Below are 27798 nucleotides of genomic sequence, written 5' to 3'. Positions count from 1 at the left end.
CACAGCAAATTGTGACATCTAATGTATGATATTTAATTCCAATAAACAAGATCCCACACAAATCATGGATGATAAAATGATTCAATCCATAGCCAGTCTGCATAACAGTTAAAAATGGTTCATAGCGCATATTAATTCAGCTCAATTTATGTTATATTCAATGTAAATCATAGGTTCTAGAACTATTTGCATCACATTTTCAGAAAATAAATTTTGCAACTCGCTTTACATAATAGCAGTGGCATTAGTCACGTGAATCAAATGACCAACATTCATTCTAAAACAGGTTTAAATATTAAGCAGAGTGTATGCATAAAGTGCACTCATCAGAGACTTAAGTAGACACACAACTATGGTGTATACATACAGTGTGTCCGTAAAATAATGGTGTGGTTTTAAACAGTCATAGTTTTGGAACAAAGCATGGTAGAGAGATACGTCAAAGCAATGAGAAACTCTTCAAGTTTACGTATGTGAAAGCTTTTACGCTCTGACACATATCAAAACTTTATCCACTGGACAAGGTTAAAAGATGTGATTTTGTTAAAGACAGGAGCAGCACGAGGAGTTTTTCAGCAAGTTTATTTTCAGTGATGAAGCAACGTTTCATTTTTCGGGATGGGTACATCGGCATAATGTTCGTATATGGGATAGTGAACCTCCACATGCCATTATGGAAAATGAGCGTGACAGTAAAAAAATGAATGTGTGGTGCGCTATTGGACGAGACAGAGTTATTAGCCCCTTCTTTTTTGCTGAACAAACAATAACGGGGACCACCTTCCTGGATATGTTACAAGGGTATGGAGTGCTCAAAATACCGAAGAATTCCCTTTTCGCACGAGGAGTTTTTCAGCAAGTTTATTTTCAGTGATGAAGCAACGTTTCATTTTTCGGGATGGGTACATCGGCATAATGTTCGTATATGGGATAGTGAACCTCCACATGCCATTATGGAAAATGAGCGTGACAGTAAAAAAATGAATGTGTGGTGCGCTATTGGACGAGACAGAGTTATTAGCCCCTTCTTTTTTGCTGAACAAACAATAACGGGGACCACCTTCCTGGATATGTTACAAGGGTATGGAGTGCTCAAAATACCGAAGAATTCCATTTTCGCACGAGGAGTTTTTCAGCAAGTTTATTTTCAGTGATGAAGCAACGTTTCATTTTTCGGGATGGGTACATCGGCATAATGTTCGTATATGGGATAGTGAACCTCCACATGCCATTATGGAAAATGAGCGTGACAGTAAAAAAATGAATGTGTGGTGCGCTATTGGACGAGACAGAGTTATTAGCCCCTTCTTTTTTGCTGAACAAACAATAACGGGGACCACCTTCCTGGATATGTTACAAGGGTATGGAGTGCTCAAAATACCGAAGAATTCCATTTTCGCACGAGGAGTTTTTCAGCAAGTTTATTTTCAGTGATGAAGCAACGTTTCATTTTTCGGGATGGGTACATCGGCATAATGTTCGTATATGGGATAGTGAACCTCCACATGCCATTATGGAAAATGAGCGTGCCAGTAAAAAAATGAATGTGTGGTGCGCTATTGGACGAGACAGAGTTATTAGCCCCTTCTTTTTTGCTGAACAAACAATAACGGGGACCACCTTCCTGGATATGTTACAAGGGTATGGAGTGCTCAAAATACCGAAGAATTCCATTTTCGCACGAGGAGTTTTTCAGCAAGTTTATTTTCAGTGATGAAGCAACGTTTCATTTTTCGGGATGGGTACATCGGCATAATGTTCGTATATGGGATAGTGAACCTCCACATGCCATTATGGAAAATGAGCGTGACAGTAAAAAAATGAATGTGTGGTGCGCTATTGGACGAGACAGAGTTATTAGCCCCTTCTTTTTTGCTGAACAAACAATAACGGGGACCACCTTCCTGGATATGTTGGGTATGGGTATGGAGTGCTCAAAATACCGAAGAATTCCATTTTCCAGTTAGATGGTGCTCCTCCATATTTGTCCACAATCGTGCAGGATTTTCGAAACATTTCCTCAGCGATGGGTCGGACAATGGTGGATTGCCTGGCCCCCATGGTCTCCAGACCTTACACTCATGGATTTCTATTTGTGGGGTTATGTCAAAACAAGTGTTTTCCTGTCAAGTTTGAAATCTGGACCATTTAAAAGCAAGGATCACTGAAGCTGTTTCATCTTACACGGATGTTCTCTGTTGTGTATGGGAAGAGACTGAATATCATCTTGAAGTCTGCAGGGCAACTAAGGGTTCACACATCGAAGTCTACTGAACAGGCAAGATACTTGGAAACAAGAATATATTTAAAAAGTCAGCAAGATAAAAGTACTCTTCAAGGTTTGCAGTAAGTGATACGCATTATGGGGTCCAGTGAATGGGGAGAATAGCAGGCTCTCGATACAGAGGTCATGACCTACATAATCATGTGCAGACCCTCTGATTAAGGGGAAGGCGCACGCACAAGCCTCAAGGAAAGAAAAAGAGCATCCCATTTTAGTCTGTATCAATGTGACAGGGGCATTATCTAGAGTTGGTCCAGACCTTACGAAAAACCTACTCCCATGTACATTTAGTGTAATTTACGTGTAATTCTATACATCATGTATGATGCGGAAATGGACAAATGCCCGAGACAATTGGCCCCAGTTTCAATTACCAGAACCATCAGGAGCAGTACAATTCCAGACAGAGATTTCTATATTTCGTTAATTTTCAGTGATCCTACTACATCACATACAGTACTACTACAACGTGAATATGCTGTCTCGTGAATAGGTAATATAAACATCTACCGTGTGTTGGACATGAATGGGTAACTAGCATCACCTCACTTAAAAATGTTTTCAAATCGATAACATGAGCTCTCATCTTCACATTCTTACATCGCTAAACATTTCTAGCTGCTTGCTTATTCTTGCCTCAATGCCCATAGTTCAGTGTTCCAAGTTAAACAACCTTCTAATGAGAATAAGAGAGACCTAATGCACGTAGTCTACAAGGTGCAAAGACATTCAGTTTGTCAACCAACAGGGAGTAAGCATTTTTCTTATAATAATCAAAATGTACGTCTTATCTGTTATACGGTGGACAGTTCACTATCAAGGAATTAACTTTGTACCATCATTTATTTGTGAATTTGAAAGTGTTAATACTATTAGATATATAGACGATGAAAGTATGCTAATACATTTGATTTGAATGCAATCGGTAGTTAAAAATTATGACAACTAAATTAGATTTCCAATAACACATTAAATACGACTAAAATCAAATCAGTAATTATATATATGCTACTGCAATTCTTCTTCTCATTAAAATTACAACCATTCCTCTCAACGAAGGGAGATTTGAAAATGGAAATTAAGTTGTTATTGTGATTCATCAATTTAACACCATTGTTCTATTAATTTAAATTAATCATGGTCGAAAGGATTATGTGCCAATATTCGCCACACCAGCACGGTTTCTGCACCGACTTAGTGTGAAAGTATTGAGGTTGGCAACGAACTAATAACATATTTATTCCGCTGCATGCAACACATTTCGTTAAAGTATGCAATTGCGAGGAAAATGTGTACATTTTATAGGATACACATTTTAACATAGATTTTCATTGAAGGTCTATAATCATAATACTAATTATAAATTGCAACTGATCATGCGAACATCAAGGGATCAATTGATTGACTTGCTTTATTTTACTTCACCTTTTTTGCCACTTTTGGCTAATTTGCGAAGATGAGGATGAGTGATTGCATGATGAAATTAATGAATGGACACTCACAAACATCCATGCCCAGGCTGGGATTCTAACCTGGGACCCCTGGCATCGTAGCACAATGTGCTAACCACTCCACCACAGGGGCCGGCTGAACATCAAGGGAGTAAGTAGTAGAGAATGAGGGCTTAACCATCGTTCCTGGTTGGTGCAAAAGTTGAGCAGCCCATTGCTAACTACCTAGGTAGTCGCAAACCCGACAGCAGCACCAGAAGCAATGATTTTGTGGCACAAGGACCGGATTTGTTTCTGGTTTCACTTCAAGACAGTCATGGCAATAGTTGCAAGGACGAGAGAGCGCAATCAATTGTTTTAAAAGCTCAATACTTATGTACTTAATGTTTCATATTATTAAAAAGGTAATTTTTTACAATTTTAGGTCTATATTTAAATCCTTATTTCAGTGAAAATAACTATACATGTATTTACATATTTAGCACATTTTTAATACATATAAATCAGTTCCCTGGCTATACCTATAGGCTACATGGTGCGAAAGAATGCCACAAGTACCGAAAAGTCACATTTATGAACTGTGGTCGTGAGGTAGTGCATATCTTAAGAAATGCAATATGTACTAACAACCAAATTAAACAAAGCTGATTCAGAAAGACGTAAAGAAAGTCATCTTCAAAAAGGCTGTTGGTTGGAATGGTGTGAGTGAAATAAAGAGGAAAAGGTAGTGGCTTATTTAAAGGGAACTGTCTTGATTCGAACCATACTAGAATTCGTAGATACGTCATAGGAACTGAGGTTTTCCCCGGGAGTGAGACTGATCTGCGATGTATCCACTACTATTCATAAATCGAGATGAGAACAGGGCTGGACTGAGACTCAAGAGGGCAGTGGTATTTTTTCCAAACAGGGCATCCGATTGTGAGCACTGGGGGGAGGGGGCCTGTGTGTGTTTCCGAAAGGGTACTGAGAGGGTACACCAGGATTTTGCCCGGTGGGCCAGTCTGGCCCTGGATGAGAACATGCCCAGACTCTTTTTGAGACAAGACCAAGAGTAAGGCAGGCCTCTTTTTAAAGTTGAGACGAGACTGTGGCTTCGGTACGACATTTGAAAATTTTACCTCAACCAAATTTACTATACTATGTTCTTTCTTCTGCCATAGCAAACGGATCTCTGAGTATTTGTAGATAAGTCTATATTTTGTTATAGAAATTACATGACTCCATAGTGACTATGTAAAGCTTGGATGCATCATGCACACAGGAATATTCAGAGTAGTTATATTATTTTTTTCAAGGGTTCGTGGACAGTGATGAAACCAGAATAATGAGTAGGGAAGCAGAGTGGCGGGAATGTTTTCAGAGAGATTAATTTATAAAACTTTTAGGCTAAAAAAACAAACAAAATGCTCTAGCTTCTTTGCTGAGAGGAGGGAGACTGACTGACTGGGGGTGTTTGCCTCTGCCCTCTTCTGGATGCCCATAGCATCGAAACTATCCACCGGACAGAAAAATCTTATTACAAAATAGTTTGTCATCATTCACCTCCAAAAAAGTTCTGTCCTCCTGGCTACCACTATAGGTGTAGTTATAAACATCATTGTGCTTGACTTAACGTAAGGAATGCAAAAACACCATTCAAGCTCACTTACTTTTAGTACCTTGATTAGTGTGATTAAGAACTACAGACTCCATTGTGTTATGGGACTCCTATTATCGTTTCCACCCCAAGAACAACACTATTGTCTCATTCTTCTGGATAACATTATAATTGAAACTTCAAACTGAAAGATTTAGATGTGTCTGTATTGCCGATGTCGATATATCATTATTGTTGATGTCGATACTATGTGCCTTTTTGGAACAATGTTCTGTGGCATCATTTAATAAAAAAAGAAAGAATATTATCGACATCATCAATATCGATACTGATGTTGATATTTACGGTACTCGATATCAATATCACACAGCCCTAGGAGTAGTGCCAATTTTAAAAATAGCAAGTGAAGGTCTCAGAGTATCTTTCCGAAACATTGGCAAGGCAGCCATTAAACAGTGACAACAATCAAATTGTTTTGAATATTCACGTGACATTCTGTTGGTGGTATATTGAGAAACCAGTGAAGGAAGTGGTAAAGTTGGTGTCACAGTGTAGTCCTGTGTAAGCGTACTATGTTTTTGGTGTTGTCAGAGGAAAGAAAACAACTGACCAGGTTGCGACTTACACAAAGAAACTCAACACAGTGACATGTATCAACAAATAAGATGATTTTGAAATAGGCACACAGACACAAAGTTCATTCTTATTTCTTCAATCTAGAACTGAGCACTGTGCAGAACATATTTGTGTGGATGTTTATAATGATAAAGATCTCGCTCGATCGGTCCATCTTTGGGAAGCAAAGTTCGACAGTCGGGAGTCACTGAAATGGTGCCGAAAATAACCATGGTCCATACGAGAACTGGAGAACCAAGGTAGAAAATATACTAACGAATGAGATAAAGTAATTAATCTTTACCTATGCTTATTATCGTCATCTTCTTTACCAGTGCACAAAAAACGAAATAAGAGAAAAACCCTTTCTTTTCATTGTTCACCTTGTCCTTGTTTTGTTTCTGACAAGGTATGTATGTCAACTTTGTTGGGAACTATTCGGAGGAAGGGCAGGAATACAATGAATTGGCTTGAACTTATTGAAAGGACCATGTTGTAATTTATACTTTGGCAATCATCGAGGGTGAGGGGATAATTTACTAGTGTGAGATAAATTGCATTTTTTTTGATTATGCTTACAGTTCAACACAGAACATGCAGTTATCTCTCTTTGAAAATTTCATATACTTCAATCTGTGGACCTTCCAATTAGTACTGGTCTTACTTTTTCCAGCTTACGAATAAAAATTAAGGGTTGGGTGTAGAGTGAGCATAACAACATATGATGGTTATGCCAATCGCACACACACAAAGGTGATGCAGCGTAATACGTAACTCGAGGTTGAGATAGTTTGTTTACAGAGGGTCACAAGGTTCAAGATTCCAACCTTTGAACCACTTGTTTCATAGTGCATTACGATTGTGTTGTTGATAATGAGGAACTCAATCCTTATGTGGAAACATGTGGTATAAGTCAGTAGCTACAAGTGGAGTGTAGAAACCGAATCATGAAAAATTTAATTTGAAGTTTCTTACATCATATTTCATTAAGTTTGTTGCTTTGTGAACACTAGGCTTAAAGTGGGAGTTACTTCAGCAGTGTTTGCATCAACATCATGGCTGTTTTTAGTGTAAATTTCAAATCATCTACAGCTGGGTGTAAAATTAAATATGTCAGAAACTAATGATGGTAGATCTATGAAACATACGTAGTTCTGTTCAGTATAGATCTGGCTAGAGTCCATACTCATGAAAGACACATAAGTGTTTAAAAAATTTTAAAAATATATATATATATATATATATTTATGCACAGAAAATTGACCACTCCCCCAATTGATAACAGTGTGTGTTGAAATGAGCATGATAGCAGTGGGCCTGTTCAAAGCAAACTATTGTAGGTCGCAGCAGCCCTGTTGTGTCCCCACGCTTTTGATCGGCATTTGTTCTCCCATTTAAATACATAGGAAATTTGATGCCGAACGTGCTGCTATTACAAGGGTCGTTCAAGGTTGACCGGGATTTTCGTACGTAAAAAATCGATGAATAGCTGGATCATGATGAAACGTGCGGGTGACGTAATGTATTCCTTCGCGAGTAACTAGCGCCCGGCATGACGTATTTCGCGCATGCGCAGCAGTTGCAGCAAACATGGCAGCAAGCAGTGTGTCTGTGGCTGTCGAGCAGCGGTGTGTAATCAAATTTCTCGTGAAGGAGAAAGTGAAACCAGCTGAGATTTTCAGACGATTGCAAGCACAGTATGGTGAACAAACGATGTCGCAGACAAGAGTGTACGAATGGTGTGAGCAGTTTCCCGAAGGACGGGAGCTGGTGACAAAATGAAGCGCATGGACACATTCGCCCGACTGCAGTCACACCAGTGAATATCGCACGTGTTGAGCAAATGATTCTTGAGAACCAGCGAGTAACAGTGCGGGATATTGCTGCCGAGGTGAATATCAGTGTCGGGAGTGTTGAGACAATCATTCACGACCACTTACGCTTCCGCAAAATCTGTGCAAGGTGGGTTCCCTGCCAGCTGACATTCGATCAGAAGTGGACACGCAGGACGGTCTGTGAACAGCTTCTGAATCGGTTTCGAGCAGAAGGTGATGAATTGTTGAAATCCATCATCACGTGTGATGAAACATGGTTGCACAATTCAACCCCAGAGAGCAAAAGACGCAGCATGGAGTGGCGGCATAAAGGTTCCCCGCCCCCCAAGAAAAGCAAAACGCAGGCGTCCGCTGGAAAGATCATGGGAAGTGTCTTCTGGGACATGAAGGGTGTTATCCATGTGGATTTTCTGGACAAAGGGAGCACGATTAATGCCCAGTATTACTCCACATTGTTGAGTGGTTCAGTACGAAAGTCCATTCGCAAGAAAAGACCTGGGATGTTGTCTGGAAATGTCATTCTTCTCCATGACAATGCCCGCCCTCACACGGCCAATGTAACAACAACAACTCTGGCCGACATGCGCTCGGAAGTTCTGCCCCATCCCCCCTACAGTCCGGATTTAGCCCCCAGTGATTATCATTTGTTTGCACCCCTTAAAGACCATCTGGGAGGGAAGAAATTCACGACAGACGAAGCACTGCGGAGCCATGTCCTCCAGTGGCTACGACAACAACCAAGTTCTTTCTACGCCAAAGGAATTCCGGAGCTGCCAGAACGATGGCAACGTTGCCCCGGCACGCACGGAGAATACTTTGAAAAACTGACATAGTTTGGTGTTTCCTCTGCTACCTATTTCCTCTGCAGAAATAAAAGTCCCGGTCAACCTTGAATGACCCTTGTACATTAAATTGCAAGTTTAATATCATCTTAAGCTCAGAAATGATGTCTGAACATGATAGTTAAAAAATAATCAGTGCTGTAAAAGTAAGACTTTTGAAAAGACGATCGTCAACAACAGAAAAGATATCGGAACTCAAAAAAGCCTTAAAATTTGCACAGTACTTTTTTACGTCACTTGCAATTTTCACAATTTAAGTGATCTATTGTTGAGAATCCGGTGAAGAATAATGCATAATAATTTAGCACGACTGAAGCTTATATTTTTATAGTTGTTTTAATAACTGACTTTTTTTTACATGATATGATACTTTCCCACGTAGCTAGTAAATATGGCACTTTGTTTTATATACACACATTTATCGTCAAGAATAGTTATTACAGAAAAATATTTTTTCTTCTGTTTCATGTCTCCCAACCTCTAGGGCTATCTTATTTACAGGAATTATAATTTTAAAATTGTTGTTACCAAGAAAAAGGACGAAAATACGAAGGGAGAATATCTGCTTAATACAATGAAAACATATGTTAATATTAAATTATCGGATAGGGCATAATGTCAGTCATAGTGTATAATAACACATATCATGCATTTACGCACTTAATACATTTTTCTTTATAATTTTGCGAGTTTCTTCGATTCCTACCCGCTGTTGAATTACACATGCTCGCAACGAGAAAAAAGCAAAGGATAGTGTAAAAAGTTAATTTTTTGTATTTTCGACCCATGGCAGCTAGAGACGAACCAAATGACGTCAAGTTTAGTGTTCTTTGTGCTATATTTAGCTCATTTTCGCAACCATTCCGTTGCATTTTAATATATTAATTCTTAGATTCAGGAGAATGTAATTTTTGGAAAGTTATGACTGGGCACATAATCTTTACGCTTTGCTAAACCCATTTTTATTATCGATTTACACGAGAAATTCTTACCTTCATTGAAAATAACATTTGAATAGCCATCCCATCATGCTCCAATGTAAAGCTTAGGGCAACCAAATGACGAACAAAATTATTCAGGAGTGGCGCTGCCATTGGAAAAGTTTGGCAATGAACAGCCGCGTTAGCATGACATAACTTTAAAGCTCATGTAACAATGCAAGCATTATTCCTTGTAACATTGTCAGTGTGTTTTCAAAATTACGTATTCAATTATGTCATACCACACCAGTGTTTAAGCCAGGTGATGGTTCAATTTCCATTCAGATTCACTTAAAATTATCATTATGTAAGTTGATTAAACTCTTCGTAAGTTCTAATTCTAAATCAGTCTTCTTCCTGCATATTCTAAAATAGTTTGCATATTACATCTGTCGCATTGACATTCAATTACACTTTGAAGCCTGTACACACTCACTGACTGTTCAAACACAATTTAGTGAAACACAGCACTGTATTCAGGGTTGTAATACATGGGTCCAAAATTATATTGGGCATAAATACGCAGGGTGATCACTCTAGGACCATGATAAAAGTCAAGTATAATTCCCGTTTTTCAAGGCAAACTTTCCAAAAATTCAAGGTTACAATCTGATATTTTCTATATTGCAATCTTATGTATTATCGCCTCTCAGTACCCGCATTCATACAAATATATTAACATAAAGGGTCTGTGTGATTCCAATGTAGCCAAAAATTCTAAGTCAATTCAATTAAATGGTATGTACGTATATATGTAAAATATTTAATTTAAGGTACAGTTTATTTTTGCAAATTCACATACTGAGACTTGATTGTCCTGCAAAAAGACACTAACAAAGTAAACGGATTGAGAGCATTCTGTTTTATTTTCTACGAGGTTTTCTTTTCCATCCTCGATAAAAAAGGTAAAGTGTAACACATTTTTAAGTATGTATAAATTCAATGGGATTTGGATTAATAAAAGCTGCAGTTTTTCACATCTATGGAGAAAAATTCACTAAGAATTCATGCAGAATTGCCGGATCCAATAATTCACACATAATCCCCAAAATTCAAGGAATTCCCAGTGAGTAGACACTCTGATACTTTAATCAAGATTGCATCTTCATGCGTCTCCACTGGGAAACAAATCCAGGACCTCTTAATTAAAAAAAACGATAACTTGTCAGTGAAGCACTGTGTGCAAATGGTACCAAGAGATTTTTCACTTAAGCATTGTGTTCACTACTGCTTACAGCCTTATCATGAATCACAAGCAGCAGCTGAACTAAGTATAAAACATTCATTTATAGATGTAATGTTGAGATCCAAATTCACAGCCGCATTATAAACAAACTAATGGTTTCATTACAAACACTTCACAAAATTTCCTCACAGACACTTGCGTATCACACAAAGTCCAAAGGAAATAAATTTCAAATAAAAACCATCTACAAAAAGTACTATAGCAAATTTGATTCTGAAAATTGACATGCAACAAATATTAAAAAAAAAATGATTTCAACACATCACGAACAGGTTGTAATATGACTCGAGAGTCTTCCAAAATAAAAAGAATATAATCTGAGATGCAAAGGCTCTATACTTACTTTCCCCGGAATACTTGCAAATGGACCGAGTTAACACCGCAAAACTTGCCCTCACCGCTAATAAAAAAATCTAAAAGATTTTCTTTTATCCGGTGCAAAGCAGTTTCGTTCAAGGTCCCCTGGTTACAAACAATGACAAGCAACAGAGCTTCATTGGTGGACATCCTGGCCACCAGTTGGTGCCAGAAGCCAGTGTTGGTTTTCTTATTAAACGGTGGCTTGTCAGAGGCACTGAGATACTTCCCGAATACCTAAATAAGAGATAAGTTTGCTTTCTATTAATAAATGTGAACATATTCTAAGCACATAATGACATAACATACCCGAACCTAAGCCACAAAAAAAATAAGTATACTGCAAGTTATTAGATGATATCTTTACCATCTGATCGACAAGATTTTTTTTTTTTTTTTTTTAACGTAAATACCACTTCATACTCATTTTTAATAAGAGGATGATAATATTAGAATTTCAGGATTCTCTATTTCCTCCATTCCATTCATGGTATGAAGTAATTTAATGTTATTTTAATTCCTGTATTTCTCTTGTAGATAAACAATACAGAAATTGATGCACAGACCATTACAATCCCACTCCTTTGCGCAAACTAATCACCCCACGCTTTGGTAATCAAATTTAAACTTAAAATGTTATTCACACCATTTCACCTAGTAATTTCTTTAATGATATTGCATCAGATATGCTGTTGTCACTAATTTGAAGTATGTCTCTCAAAGAACAACCCCTTCAGCTTTGCATGGATAAAAGAAGTTTTTTTGGTTTTCACCTTTAAATAATAAAACATTACATTTCAGAAGTGAGTATATGGGTCGTCACATTGCACACTTATAAGGTCAAGTTTTTATTTTATGTAGATTGTAGTTTAAAAAGTCACACAAATGGAACAGTTCTGGACACGTAAGAGAGATTTTTCACACCAAGGAAAAAAGACATCAAACATGTTCCTGTAGCAGCTGTCGGTATGTATATTATCGGGGATGACCTTGAAGATGGAACGTTTGGATAATGTTCTGTGGTATACAAACAATTCTTCATAGGTGTGACAAGTTCATTATATTCTTAGCAAAAGATGCTGGATTTTTCATGTCAGTTCATGCTGCAATTTTCTTAACTGTAACATGACCGTATGTTTCCTTGGTGACCAGGCATGTTGAAAGCATTGCTTCATCAATTTCATGTAACTATCCATATTGCTACAATTAGCCTTAAGATGCAGAAAAGTGAAAAACGTTCATTATTATTATTATTGTGATGTGCATAGGAAGAATGGGTTGTATATAATCCATGGCGCACAAGCCGTTGATGGCCAACATCCATCCTAACTCTCACATGCCTGGGTGGGAGATCGTACAACCAGTTACCGGATGACCTGTGGTCAGCATGATGAACCCCCAGTACTTCATAGCTCTCTACTTCCTCAAGATGGTGGGTGGCCCAAAGTCCCATAGACTGGCCAAAATCTCAGGTGAAAAGCTGTTACACCCCCAAGCAGGAGACTTGAACCAGAGCACAAAGCCCAAAGCCTGATACCTTGAACCACATGGATAAAAATGTAAATTGCAATTTGTTTCATTTTTTCCCTCTCAAACTACAATTGGTATTTCCAAGCCACTTCACTTTCTTACAGTGGTAAAGCATAACATTTTTACGTAGTCATCTTAAGACTTGCCAAATATCAGGGTCAATCTTTCAACTGGGGTGGGGGGGGGGGGAATTACTACATTGATAATGATGATGACATTGTTCATACATAATGTGTCAAGTAGAGATGGCTAAATCTTATTTCTTTCTTCTACGGAGTATATGATTGTAAAATAAGGAAGACAAAACTTTCTTAATAAATTCCACCCGAAAAATGGAAAACTTGTTAAACCTCTCTCTCTCCGAAATTCAGGTAATAAAATTTCCAAATCGAGATTTTAAATTTTCCGGAATCCTGATATTTTTGGCAATCCCTGGTGTGGAAGTAAGATGTGTTAGGAAATGGATGTTTTTTTGTTGTTTTTTTTGAGTCCGTATGTCTGTCACCTCGAGAACAAAAATCTTGATCAGTCTTGTCATTTGTGAGCATAGTAAACACAAAACAACAGAAAGTACTTCGTGTTTTGTAAAGCAAGAACATTTATTTCCAAAATCAAAATTTGAACCGCAGGATCCAAAAAAAATTAAAAGGAGAAATACTATGAAGGAAATACAATGGATCCAGAACAGCTTTTTTTAAATTTAAGTTCTTTCTAGCACTAACAGTGGGGAAATTTATGCTTTTGCTTACTTATATTTTTTTTCTAAGCACCATTACTTTCATGTAGTATTCTATGTAAGTTGCGTTGCGGTGCTCTTCAATATGTGTTATTCTCTTAAAAACAAGAGCATTGCATGCTTTATAGTGCTGGACATTCTGAGATGTTTCATCTTGATGACGTCACAAACTCTGCCATGTTTGTAAACAAAAGGGGCTGAAAAAAAAGGTCTCTTATGCCCAGATCTTCAAGAGTGGGGGACAAGTGGTGAAAGGACCTTGGATTCGCAGACCTGCTGCGATGACCTGGGCTGCATGACACCATTGCACTCAACAGGAAACGTAGCAGGCCGGTTGGACACAGGGATGTAGAACTGGGCTCTCCTTTCGATGCACTAAACTTAGCAAATCTCTGATGTATTTCTAGCCGTTTCATGATCTCGCTCAACTAATTTCACTCAAACATGTGAATATTCTGACTTATTTTTTTACATCTTTCTAAAATATTTAAAAAGCAATATTCTTGTTATTTTGCTTTGTCACCGATGCATCTCCCAATGACTGGATGCCTAACCTCTACAAGTACTCCTACTGCAGTCTCCATCAAAAGCTTTACACGTTGTGCAACCCAGCCTCTGATTTGTACTACAGAGAGAAGAGAATGTAGATATGTATTTAGAGGCTATGTTAGCAAATGAGAACAGAATGTAACTTGAACTACAGTGTTTACTTTTTCCATTTTTTTCCCTCCCAAAAAACTGTATGCAGAGAATAATTTGGACAGCCAACATGAAACCACACATGTTTTTACTATGTCACCGCATATAACACGTATACATTAACCGGTGCAAATACAAATTACCAAATTGAATTTCTATAGTAATAATAATTTTTAGAAAAACTCTAAAGTGCAATGGTTGTTTCACTTTGTATCGGAGCATTTTGAGACTTCAAGAAAGGCAGCACCGTTCTTGAAGAATTCGAGCATGCAGTATTTGTCTGTCGTGGGAGAACAAATGGAAAATAATTTCCTCAAAAATAGTTTCCGCTCTAGAAACTGTCACAAACAGATGCTAGCGACTCCTGTTAACTGCATGTAACACGTGTATATCAACAGGCATAAATGAATATTTCTCCTGATGGCTTTTCAATGTTTGCCGGAAATCATAGCAAACAATTTCATGTGAAAGCAAGTGTGTTTTCACTATGTCACTGAGTATGCACCTTCTGTCACATGGGATATGTATCAGCAGTGTCATGTGAGGAATAATAGAAAATAACTTCCGGTGAAAAGTTAAAAACATAATTTTGATTCCCCCCTTTACTATAGAATGCACAGTGGAGAGAGATGGGGGTGATAGAATGGGTTGGTGACTGACTCATTGTATATACAAGATGATACTCTCCTCTTGGTCCACATTGCAACAGATGATTCATTCAATAGGTATAATGTAATTCGCTCTTGATCGGCATAGTAACAGCTTTAAAACTCACAAGTAAGAAGCCATTTCTTCAACTTGAATTGTACTTCACATTACATACGAGATATAATTGTTAGTCACTTTCCCATATCAAAAACCAGGGTGCACATTATACATGGGTAAATATGGTGTATATATATATATATAGTATCAGGGGTGCCATCGAGATTTGGAGAGGGGGGTCTTTTACCTTCAAATAATATAAAATTTAACATATGCAATAAAACCTGTCTATCCCGGAACATGATGGTTCCGAGCAAAATTTTCAGTCTTAACAGTTTTCCTTCTTACACAGGGTTGACTTTAAATAGAGTATAGAGCACTGCAGGAAATAATGGAAAGACAGATTTACATTTCGCATTACTTATAATGTAGAGTACTAATGCATGTACGTACATGAATAAAAATGTGATAGTCACAATAAGCATAGCAGAGATTACAATTATGTATCTTTTCGAACCCGGGACCCCTGGCATTGTAGCGCGATGTGCATAGAGGGAAAGAGAAAGATTGAAAGATGGAATAAGAGAGGTGAAGAAAGATTGAGATAAAAGTGATGAAAAAAGAAAGAAACAGAGAGATAACAAGAAAAATAGAAAGATGACGAAAGAACAGTGGAGAAATAGACAAAGAAAGGTGGAGAAAGAGGGTAAGATATGAAAGAAAGAAACTGAATCGTAACAGCTATGAGTGTTGTAGAGCATTCTTTCATATCAACAATGTTACCGATAAGCGAGTGGCAACAGAGGCGTGTTCCACTTACAGTATTGCTATTGCATTGTTTTCTTGCGAGCGAAAAAATAAAGGAAGAAATTCCCGTCTTACTGAGAATAAAAACATCTCGTTGGTCTTTAAATGGTGTTCCGTTTCCACCTTAAGCACGTCATTTTCAGGTAGACTTTTTTTTCCGTATTTACAGGTTTCCTTCAGGCATTTAGGAGGTTCCGGGATATGCAGTTTTTACTGTACATATTTTTCCAAAATTTATGTAAAAATTTTACACCTTAACTGCACCATATTTAAAACATTTGATGAAGAAAAGAAAGTGTTCTGGGGTATTATTGAAAAGGGGGAGGACTATCCAAATCTTACATATTAGGTCTTAATTGACACTTGCGTCTTGGGGGGTTCTGAATTAAACTTGGGGGGGGGGTGCAGTATCCAACTCTAGGTCTTAGATTATGGCGGGAAGTTTAGTTAGAGGGGGGGAATGAGCCTTAAATTGAGGGTGGTATCCAATTCTTGTGTATTACTATTGTCTTAGAGTGTTGCAGAAATTCTGGTGTGGAGACTAAGTATATATTTTTTTATTATTTTTTTGGAGAAGGCAATATCCACTCTGCAATATCAACAGTAAGTTAGACTTACTGTTGACATGGAAATTTTGGTGGTAGGATTGAGTATGAAATTTAAAGGGGGAGATACAAAGTTCTTGATAAAGTGTTAAATCTTACATTGTCAAGGGATTTCTGTAGTGGAGAGAGAGTTTGAACATTAAATTTTGGAGACTGTATTTAGCAATATGGTATCCACATGTTTTCGACCCTGAAAGTGTCAAAAGATAAGCTGGAAAAGACTAAATATCTCGGGATCCTAAGACACCCCATTAAATTTTCTTGAAAGCTTGCAAAGAACTGGTTGTAAAAATTTCCTTGCTCGCTTCGCTCACAATAATGTGTTGCAATGCATGTTTGGCACTTTACCGAGGTGAATCACAAGTTTTATACTATAGGTGCATTACAAGACATAAGCGATATTCTTGATATTCATTAATAACATCACTTCTTAAAATATAATGCTTAGTGTTGGTATACTGTTTAACTTAAAGCAGGCACATAAGTTGGAAGACAATTATATCAAATCCGCTTTTCTAAATTCTTGTCACAGGAAACTTTTACTTTAACAAGTTAAATTTGCACTGACGTTAAAATCCATGTCATTATTTTTATGGGTGACTAAACTAAAATAATTATATTTACCCCAAGAAAACGTTTTTTTTAAGTAACTTTTTATATTCTCGCCCTGAGCTTAAAAATTCCTAGCTAGGGTTCTGTAAAGTCTCGTCAAACAATAACTGAATCAGTTATATGGCTGGAGCATGTTATTTGGTTTGCCAAGGCTGAACTTTCTATCTTTATCTTGTGTTAAATGCTCAAATTGTGAGTTTTAAACACAATCACAAACTCTATTTATATGCATATTTACATAATTTAATTTACTACATTTAACCAATGTGTTAGCAAGTTTTTTCGAAAAATCGAACAATTAACCTTTAGTCTGCGCGCGGGTCTGACGAAGTAAGCCCAGTGCCAGAGGCTTTTGAGCACGAAATTTAAATTTGTATACTTACTGGAGAAAAATCGTAATAACTCTGGCACTATGGGACCACTCTACTTCGGATAACTTTTGTTTTACAGCTAAAACATCAGAGCATGCAACTGTGTACAATTTAGAACACCCAACCATGCAGGGGGGGGGGGGGGGGCAACCCCCGAATGTCAATGAATAAAACATAAAAATGTGTAGTTTGCCCCCTCTTTCTTTGCTATTTTGGGAAAATCACACAAACTTTTGCCTTTTTTTCAACGAATAGACCTTCCGCAACAGAATGAAACTGTATTTGCATATTACTCATAAAACTGTTATAACTGACACAATGGGACCAATCAACTTCGGATAACTTTTGTTATGCAGCTAAAACATCAGGGCATGCAACCGTGTATAATTCAGAACCCCCAACCGAGGGGGGTTTCAGTTGGGAGACGCAACCCCAGAATTTCAATGAGAAAAGAAAGAAAATCTGGAGTTCGCCCCCTCCTCTCAGTCTATTTTGGGAAGAAGATGCAAACTGACCCCACCCCTTAGCAAAACCTCCTGTTGTAAGCAAGCCCCAAACTTCAAGAACAAAACGACTGTGTGTCACATTCGGCATTCTGGAAGGAAAACAGCATTATAATAGCAAGCATTTATGACTTCTCTGTCAACTCAGGACTCTGAATGGACCATGTCACGTGGGCTTGTTGGAAGGGAGAAAGTTTGGATGACATGATGGTAAAACTTGTTCGGAAAACGACTGTCAGTGTTTCCACCCCAATATAAAAATATAAGTGTGGCAAACCCACGATAATTTTATCTAAAGCTGCATGGTTCAAAAATAAACAAAATTACGACAAGACAATTATTTTTTTGGTTTAAATTTAAACCAAATTTCAACTAAAGGTTAAAAAAATATGGGCAGTTTAACATGGTATTTCATTCAAATAAACATCAATTATTACGTATTCATCCAAACTATTTTCGGGAGATAATGATGAACGATTTTAGCGGTGGTCTTGCGTGATGGGCACCCCTGTTTAGGGAGTAGGGGCAGATCAGGTATAGTGTTCAGTAAAGCTAAGGAAGTTACTTTCGGTAGACACGCTGTCATGATTAAATACTTTGTGGGGATTACGATATGGTTTGAGGGCGCGAATGATATGATTTGGGGGGAAGGGGGGGATGTATGTAGAAAGATTATGAAAACTATGTTGTAAATTAGAAAACTCTATTGGAGGAATCCGAAACTTGCATACATAGTTAATAAATGTATAAAGCTCATTTTGAGACTTTTTAGCAATAACCTGGAACGTAAAATCATTAACACTTTGCTTAAGTAAACTTATTCGTGGATTCTGGTGCGCTCTCTTAAGGAACGCAATTGGAACCCAGGACTAATGCCAAAGTAATTATTTATTTAAGTATGCCTACCAGAAGTGACCCAGATAAGGATGGTCTGTTAACAGAAACATGATTAATTGGGGACACTCAGTCCTGAGCTGAAGTGTCCCATTTACGCAAGGGCAGCTCAAGCATTTGGAAAAATTGCATGTCAACCAAGAATTTTCTATGTAGTATGAAGTATTACATCTATGGTAATGAGAATTATAAATGTTGTTAGCACACTGTGGTATGTATATGGTAGTGGTGAATATTATTTTCACCATTAAACAAAGAATAAGTTACATAATATTTTTATAAGCATTACAAGTTTAAAAAAATGCAGCAAGTAAGGGCAGATGGTCACTAATTTTTCACTCAAAGAATTTTCTTTATATAAAAAAAAAAACATTCTTGTGTAATGATGCATGCCATGAAGGTACATACAGTGTGCATTCTCAATCTCTGAGATCATAGAGATGATGTCATCAGCACACTCTGCAGCAACCTTTAACCCACACTTCTCCCGGTACCAACTGATTACATGCTGAGTAATCCCCAGAACCACTTTATGCAAGAACACTGTTCTATTATCCATCACTCCAAGAATTTCCATGAGGTAGTGAGTGATGCCCTACCAACGATACACGGCAGCTCACTTCAAAAACGCATTTTTCTCTATGTGGTTTACACTAAATATTGCATAGATATCAAGCAAGTCAGAAAATGAATATAGCTAAAATTCATTTCCTCACTTTATCATTCAATATGAAAGAAATGTCTCCTGTTGTGTGTATTGCACTACAGACAGGTGTAAGATATCTCCCACCACCACATGGTAGCAATTAACACATTATTTGTTCAGAAATACACATGATATTTCAGTTCTCTTTTTTTTGTTTATTTGTATCAGGGCTGGTGCCAGGGGGTTCATAAGGGGTGCTTGTGCACACCCTAATTTTCTTCCGCATCCCCTATTCAAAACCTACGTTGAAAACATTAATTATTACAGTGTCATATGTTAGTCACAATGAACACCCGAATGTTAGGTTTTTGTAGTGAGACCGTGGTTATTTATACAACAGCCAAGCATTGAAAGAGAAGCCGCATATATTTTTCTGTACTGTCGGCAGTGTCTACAAACATAAGAGGCCATTGTCTTCTTTCGTCAGTATTGATGTTAAGAATTGTTTCTTCTTTTGTTTTAAGTGGCCTGTCTGTTTTTCGATATTTGCCTACAGCTCAGCGAGTTTCTTTCTTGGCATTGTTGTCCGCCTACTTCATTCTCTTTTCTCCAAATCGCACTGTAACAAAAATTTCAGATGCTTTCAAGATATAATCAGGTCATGGTCAGGAAATTATTTAACGTGAGTTTTGACGTGATTCGTGACTGGTAGTTTTCCTGTTAGTACGTTCTGTGTGTTCCACACATTTCAGACTTTGTCGAGGAGCCCAAAGTTAGCGAACAAATGTTACAGTTAGTTGATAGGGATAGTGTAGCACAAGGGGATTTTAACAAAGATGAAGTTGCCATGCACTTTGTGCTTTTCATCCTGACCGCAGCATCTGCAGCAGTCGGAACATAAACAGTGGCGCAACTACAGGGGGCAAGGGCATTACCCCCCCCCCCACCCCTTCAAATCTTGGTCGGAAATCGATTCTATGGGAGATGTGGATTATTGAATTCCATTAATTAATCAGTACTAGGCACCATGATGGGAATATAAGTTTAAATTGTAAGTGATACAAAACCCATGGTCTCACATTTGAATCATGGGTTAGGATGTAGATTCTTGAATTCCAATAATTAAGCAGGACTACGCACAGTGATGGGAAAGTTTAAATTGTTGCACTATTAAAAATCATACACTCTCATCTGCTAAACAATCTACAGTTAATCAAGTTCGAGGATCTAAATCAGCTCTTTCCAGCTTTGATGCCCTGAAACATTGTTGATGATTCTTCTAGTGAAACTAGACACAGCAATTAAATAACCATCACCAACTGGTGATTGACTCTCTCTAAGTGTTCAATATTAGGGAAATGGTGTTCAACATCTTTAAGTATAGCTTTGATTACCAGAAACTTACGATTTCCCATTCAACCTTCAATTCTCAGTGTGATGTAACAAAGGTGGAACTAAAATTATAATGCAATCTGGCTTAAATTTAGGTCATTTACATTAGAAATATATTTTTTGAAAAATTGTGGATTTCACGTCCACTAATATTCACGCAAACAATCCAGATTACCTGAAAAGACAAAGAAAGAAAGGAAGGAAGATCATTTTTGATCTGTTCCTTTGTAGCAAGATTACTTCATATGAAATTCCTTTATAAATCATATTAAAAATGAATGATCAAAGTTGTCAGCTGAGGGAACTGTCCCTGTACCTATGTCTTCATTACATTACTAACACAGCTGTAAAAAAAATGAATTACACATTTCAATGATGTAATTCAGGTTAAAAATTGCACATCGTCACAAATATTATTTAATATACATCAGAAATTAAAGCAAATACAGTGACTATCAGTCACTACTTTTAAGTCTTGAATGCAGTTTTACACAAATTTCAGCCCCCCTTTTTTCTCCCATTTTGGCACCAAATAATTGGTTGCCAAATTTAGAATTGGATCCAATTTCTACTTTAAAGAAATCTAAACTTAAACAAGCATACATTCATTTGTTGCCACTAATCATTAAAAAAAATCATCCTCTACATGGGTTTGGAAACATTTGAGTAGTACGAGAAATGAAACTTTCATTTTAATTAATGAAATTTCAACACAAGTATTTTTCTTATACACATGAAATGTACTTACATATCCGGTTTATTTTATTTGATTAATTTCAGTGATCACTGTCACTATCTACTTCGGAACTACAAGTCAAAAAAGTCCTGTAAAAGGAACAAAGAGTAACATGTCTTATGCTCCCACCCTCATTTTTAGAAATAATAAATGTAAATTACGGCAGCATTACGCATTAGATGTAAAGAGTTCTTCATGCTTGAAAGATACGGACACACAAAAGTTAAAAAGCACTTGAAATCCATATCTATAGTAGACATATGATAGGGAGTTTTTTTACTGATTCGATTTAAGTGCAACACTGATCCAACCAGGGAATGTGACAGCAGAAAATGCAACTGACTTCGGTTTTGAAAAATTCAGTCATTTCATTTTAAAATTTTCAGTTTCTAAACCAAATTGAGATTTTACCTCTAGTTCTTGCATGAATAACAAATCAAAGATAATATTGTGTGCATATGTTCTGTTGACGTAAAACATATTTCTGAAAAGGTCGCTACAAGAGGATGTGGGGTTAACTTCAAAATTTAATACTTTCTATTAAAAAGGGAACCGAAAGGGATATAAAGACTGATGTGTATACAGATACATTCTAACATTATTATACAGAAAACAGCTTTTCAAGTGTACTTTGCACGAAACAACTGACTAGATCTGGGGTTTCAATCTGGTAGCCTGCCACAGTTGATGGCAATTGGAGCTACTAAACCGATCTTGGTTTCTCTACAATTCATAGCTCCTGAATTTCACACAGTCTTATCCTTTTCAACACCAAACATGATTATGGCTGGTGGCACGCGATTCCCTGCAATGAAACATCACTGACAAAGACTTTTTTTTATCAATCAAAAGACTTTAATAAACAATACATGTTTTGTTCATTTCTCACCACATGCACCAAACATTTGCGGGTGCTATCGGCAAGGGTTAGCCACGCATTTCACATAAATCACGGTAATTTGCTAGTAAATTACTTGTAAAACAATAATATTCGGAATATGTAATTCATTTTCACAAATTTGATTACATAATTAATGGCTCGCTCTAATACTACATTTGATATAAAATTACATTGTTACATGATACGCACAATCGCTTCTTGGATCACGAATCAAAAGATTTATGTTCTCTCTATAATTTGGGAAATCAATTATCAATTTTGGCTTTTCTATATCTCCTTATTTATAACCAGGACAAGCAATTGAAGAGTTGGGTGTAAGCAAAAATATTAGGTGTGATGAGTCTGCTACATTTTACCAAATGTCCCATGCATCACGACTCATACTTAACCATGGTACTATAAACAGTGATGTATTAGGAATGGCTATTGTAGAAGTGGGTGGTGGCAAAGTGATGAGAATTTTTAAGTAATCCGCATTCCACCTGCAAATTGCACATGACTTTCTCATTTCTAAAACATAGTTAAATGATGCGTACAGGAAAAATACTCATATTCCATTCATTTTGAGAAGCACTAAAGTTTTTCACGTATATTACATACCATGTATTTTATATCAAGTAGAGAACTTTCTTTTACAGGTTATTTCCCAACCCCAGCCCTCACACACAAACAAAAGAAGGTTACTTGACGATCAACGTAACCTTTGTGTGGTTCTAACTTCTGAAGACAAAACACGATCCACGTATATGAAGCTGTCTGTTATTCTTGTAGAAATCAAAATAATTATGCCTACAGTTATAATCCTGTAGGTCTTCAAAAAAATGAATTGATCTTGTATAAAATATCAGTTATTTAAGAACGAAAGTGTAAATTAGATTAATTTTCAATACAACAAGATCCTCAAGTGATACTGAGAATATAAGTCACCGCACCATGTATTGTTCATACATGTGTGACTTACCTAAGCAATAAACGATCACGAATGTGTATTTTTGATAAATATGCAAATTTAAGAAATATTCCCACATCATGTAGTTATTCAAAATTACCCTTGTGCTAACACACTTCCGACAACATTCCATACCTTTGCCGCTATCTTCATTTTGTCCGGAAGGTTGTACAGATCTTCTGGCGAACCAATTATAGTGGTTCCATCCTCTTCCGTGTACAGCGAGACTCCAACTGCTGTTTCCTTCTTCTCAGCTGACTGACCTTTAAGAAATATTTTACATTAACATGACATACGAGTGTACTATTTTTCTTGACACATTACTTCACTTTCTCTACATTAACCAATTACCAATTACAGCACTGTCATTTTGTTGCCCGCAGAATAAAGAAAAACATAACAGAGTCCCAATTTTACATTTCTTGCATTATACATTTTCCTCATGATCCTAATAAGAGGATAGTGTTACAAAATTTTTCATAATTTTTATATTTTCCTCCATTTTTTTTAAATGTTTGACACCCCAAAAATGTATACCAGATATTCCACTATTTCATGGGTAAGGTAATCTCCCCGTGCATATAGCACTGTGCCAATTTAGGGGATGTGGGGGGGTAGGGCTCCACATATTACCAATCTCAACTATTTACAGGTGATCACACCATACTCCAACCATCTTTAGGGGTTGACCCCAAGTACCCATTGATTTGATGCTGAGTGAGCCCCAGAGCCCCTTTATGCAGGAAAAACAATTCTGACCTTACATCACCCAGACTGGGAATCGAATCCACGTAATATATATATATATATATATATATATTTTTAGCAGCTATGTATAGGGTTATTCAACATGATTGGCAACGTTTCAATATTTTCTTGTGGTCAGGTCACAAAACATATAACATTTGCTGTATAGGAGCACAAGCTGATGGAGGAACTCTCAAAATCTCTTTTGTTTCACTGTCCCGTAGTCATACATTGGGACACTAGGAGTCAAAGCTTGCAGTAAACAGCAATGACAAGGCATGCTCTTACTTCATGAAAGTTGGTCAGCACAAAAATTCCATTCACAGGTGGTATACAGTCTTGGGTGACAGGGTGTCTGTGTAAAAATAGAAGCAGTGGCCATCCATCCAAGACAGAAGTGCAAGTGGACTAGATAGAGAGTTCCAACAGTGTCCTAGGAAATCAACTGAGAGATGCAGTAACGAACTTGGCATGTCACAACCGACAGTGGTGTATTTACGTCACTAAGAATGCAGCCCTATGCATTTCTTCTCAGAGAGACTGTTTTTGATGATAAATCAACCTTTCATTTATGTGCGAAAGTGAACAACCACAATGTTTCCACATAGGGAATTTAAAATCCCTGCTGGTTATGCTCACTGAATGACAGCTTATGAAAACAGTGCTGATTTAATTTGCAGTAAGGGCATTTGCAAACCAGCATTTACAATGCAGTGATCCAGAATGCCAAAAAAATTGGAAAACATCAGGAACTAGTTATTTGACCCTTATATCAATACAAAAGTGTAAGATTAGCATATTTAAGGTAAAAATTGACATTTTGGGTCTACAGAATTATTCACATGAGATTGATTATTTTCATTTTTATACAAAAAGTATAATTTTGAGCTATTTCAATACACACATGGGAGCACAGTAAAACTAAACAATATACACAATGCACTTGGAAGACTGAAATACATTCCCAGAAATAGATTAAATAAAATAATAATAATAATTGTGAAAAGTATCGTTATAATGAATTTATGCACAATAAATATTTAAAGCAAGGAAAACAGACTTCCTATCAAATCACTTTCAAGAAAAAATTGATGTCTTTTAAGGCATTAAATAATTCATTAGTTCCAATATCTTGCCTTCTCCTTTAATTGTACGTTGGTGTTGAATACAAGTTCCTTAGACGTATTTTCCCAGCCAAGTTCTTCAGTTTACCACTTTTTATTTCTGTCACAACTTTCTTCAAAACTGATAATCTGCTTTTACAGTGCATAGAGTAGAAGGAAAAGTAACTACAAACACCCCATTTATTAGAGCCAATGGAAATTATTTTTAAGAACTTTATCTCCTATTCGGTGACAATCTTCATATCTTTAAAATTACTTTGCTGCAGAACCGCACACATCAACACTAAAGTTCTTAACACAGTCTTCAGCAGAATTGTCAATATTTATAGAATCTAACGTGAATGAAACAAATACATAATTTGACCATTCCTATCTTCGCAAGAAAATGTATTGCACATTTCTATGATGCCCCACCACCATTAACCCGTAATGATATGTGAATGGGTAAAAATAACCCAAGCAGTTTTGAAATATTTCTTTATCTTTACCAATGAGTGCCCGAGGCCCTTCTCAGTACCTTTCCACCCAGTGAACACTTCCGAATATCATGACCTTGATTCAGCTGAGAGGCATTGTTAGTTCCCTTCAAAAGGCCATAGAAACATCACCTGTGTAGATTTCACCCACACGTGGGCTGCTGCATTTCGGCTTGATATTTAAACATGTTTTTTTTTTCTTATTTTTATCAATTGTGAAATACACTAAAGATGTTAAAAATTAATACAATTACTTCAACCAATCAAGATATTGTTTATCAAATGCTTTAATGAAATTATAATTTGGACTTACGAACTAATTTTGCTTCTGGGTAACACTTACTTGTACACAGCAAGAGCCTTTGGTAAAAATTTTAGGGAGTGTGTTAATGAAAGTTTTGTGGGTTGTTGGGGGTGTTTGAATAAATCATTGTTACACTGCACTCTACTATGTGTATTAAGCATCAGCTGATAGCAAAATCTGAGACCTCCCATTCCCCAGCACGTGCACACATGACTACATTGATTCAGGGTTGGCAGTTGGACCCATTAGTAGTAGAGCACACATTCACAAATATGCTAAATTTGTCAAAAGTAGCTAAACTTTTTTCCCGTCCCATTTTCACAATACTTTCAAGTATTCTTTGTTTTAGAAATCGTTGCGGGAAGTAGCGACAAAAGCTATGCTAACTCTATATCTATGCTAAGATAACTTTTGAATTTTAAAGTAGAAAATAAAACCACTATATTTTACTTTGTGTGTTCTTTTCCTGTGTATTATTGAGAAGTTGTGAGTCTACCTAGCACATTGTTATTGTCTGACGAAAAAAATATTGCTACAAGTGTTAAAAATAAGTACAAAATATAGTACGAACATTCCATTTTCACAAACTGCCTTTTTGAGGCACGAAAACAAGAACAAATAATTGATTTAGAGAAAAATGTCTAACAGTTTCATGCCCCATATACTTGTTTAGAGAAGCGTTTATATTTTATCCCCTTACCGAAAAGTCAAAATTTCTATTTTCCCCAGACATTTTGCATCACTGAAATGATGGATCAGTCGTGGGGACAATGTTGATCGGAAGACACTCTCCTGACAACTTGTTCTACACGCCTAACCCATGTGACTTTTCTATGGGGCTAAGTCAAGCACCAGTTTTGTCTTCTCATCTTCCTTCAAGTATCCAAGAACAAGGTGCAAATCAGAATGCCCACTGAAATGAGATTGGGGGTGAATTGGCACTATTGTGCAGCTATCTGCAGAGTAATCATATTGACATTTGACAATTTTTTTAAATTCAGACAATCATTTTGAATAATGGACTTTAGTTTACAAGAAAGTAGATTACAATTTCTCTACACATTAGCTTCTCACCTCATACAAGATAATAAACTGTATGTACATTTGTATAAAACTTACCAATAAAAAATCTGTATCGATTGAGATAACTCGAAGCAGCAGGAGCTGTCCGAATGTTACCAAACTCATACAAGTCTGAGCCACCGCCCTTCTTCTGCTTCTTCATCGGATACTGCAATTTTGGGTTCACTTTCAAAATGTCCGACATTAGTGTATCCATGCTAGCTTTTGCTTTTTCTTGCTTTTCCTTTGCCTGTATGTAATAAAGTTAATCTATTAATAACAATGCAAATTTACTGTTATATACACAGAACAAGATGCAGTGTTCATATTTCCATCAAAATGTCTGGGTGGGGTCTGTTTCCCAATGCATTGCATACATTAGTGCCTATTTACCAGTGGCGAAGATATAGTACAAGCAATGCTATACTACACTATTAAAATATTATTTAATGTACTTAATGTTGAGTGGCTTATTTACTTTCTATCGCACTCAATTTCGCGAAATTTTACGACCGCAAACTCCCTCAGCAGACCATTGGCAAGCAGCAACCTTTCTGCTTGCAGCCACTGTGCAGGAAACTAAGGCACCCGAAGCATCATATGGCGAAGGGTGGATGCTGGTGAAGGTACGGTCCCCAAACAACTTATAAAAGCTCTGCTTTTCGGGGTTTTCTCGAAAACAGCTGAGCCAAGCAGAAAGCATATAAGTGTTAATATGACCTCGAAGATGAATATTTGCTTTATTATAAACACATAATTATTGAAATAAATCATTATAACTGTTTCAAA

General features: G+C 36.9%; 1 protein-coding gene across 1 annotated transcript in view; it reads right to left on the bottom strand.

The window, feature by feature from the left end:
* LOC145992125 (tRNA (uracil-5-)-methyltransferase homolog B-like) overlaps nucleotides 1-27798 on the bottom strand; it is a 49437-nt gene that overhangs the window by 6588 nt on the left and 15051 nt on the right. The window contains exons 4-6 of the mRNA XM_083128376.1: nucleotides 27067-27259; nucleotides 23432-23559; nucleotides 11197-11447 (exon numbers count right to left, since the gene is read on the bottom strand). Of these exons, the coding sequence (XP_082984502.1) occupies nucleotides 11197-11447; nucleotides 23432-23559; nucleotides 27067-27259 (572 nt within the window). The remainder of the gene's footprint in view (nucleotides 1-11196; nucleotides 11448-23431; nucleotides 23560-27066; nucleotides 27260-27798) is intronic.

This window comes from Lepisma saccharinum, chromosome 9, assembly GCF_977018435.1.
Source record: "Lepisma saccharinum chromosome 9, izLepSacc3.1, whole genome shotgun sequence".
Taxonomy (NCBI): domain Eukaryota; kingdom Metazoa; phylum Arthropoda; class Insecta; order Zygentoma; family Lepismatidae; genus Lepisma; species Lepisma saccharinum.
This window is presented reverse-complemented; position numbering and strand designations above follow the sequence as displayed.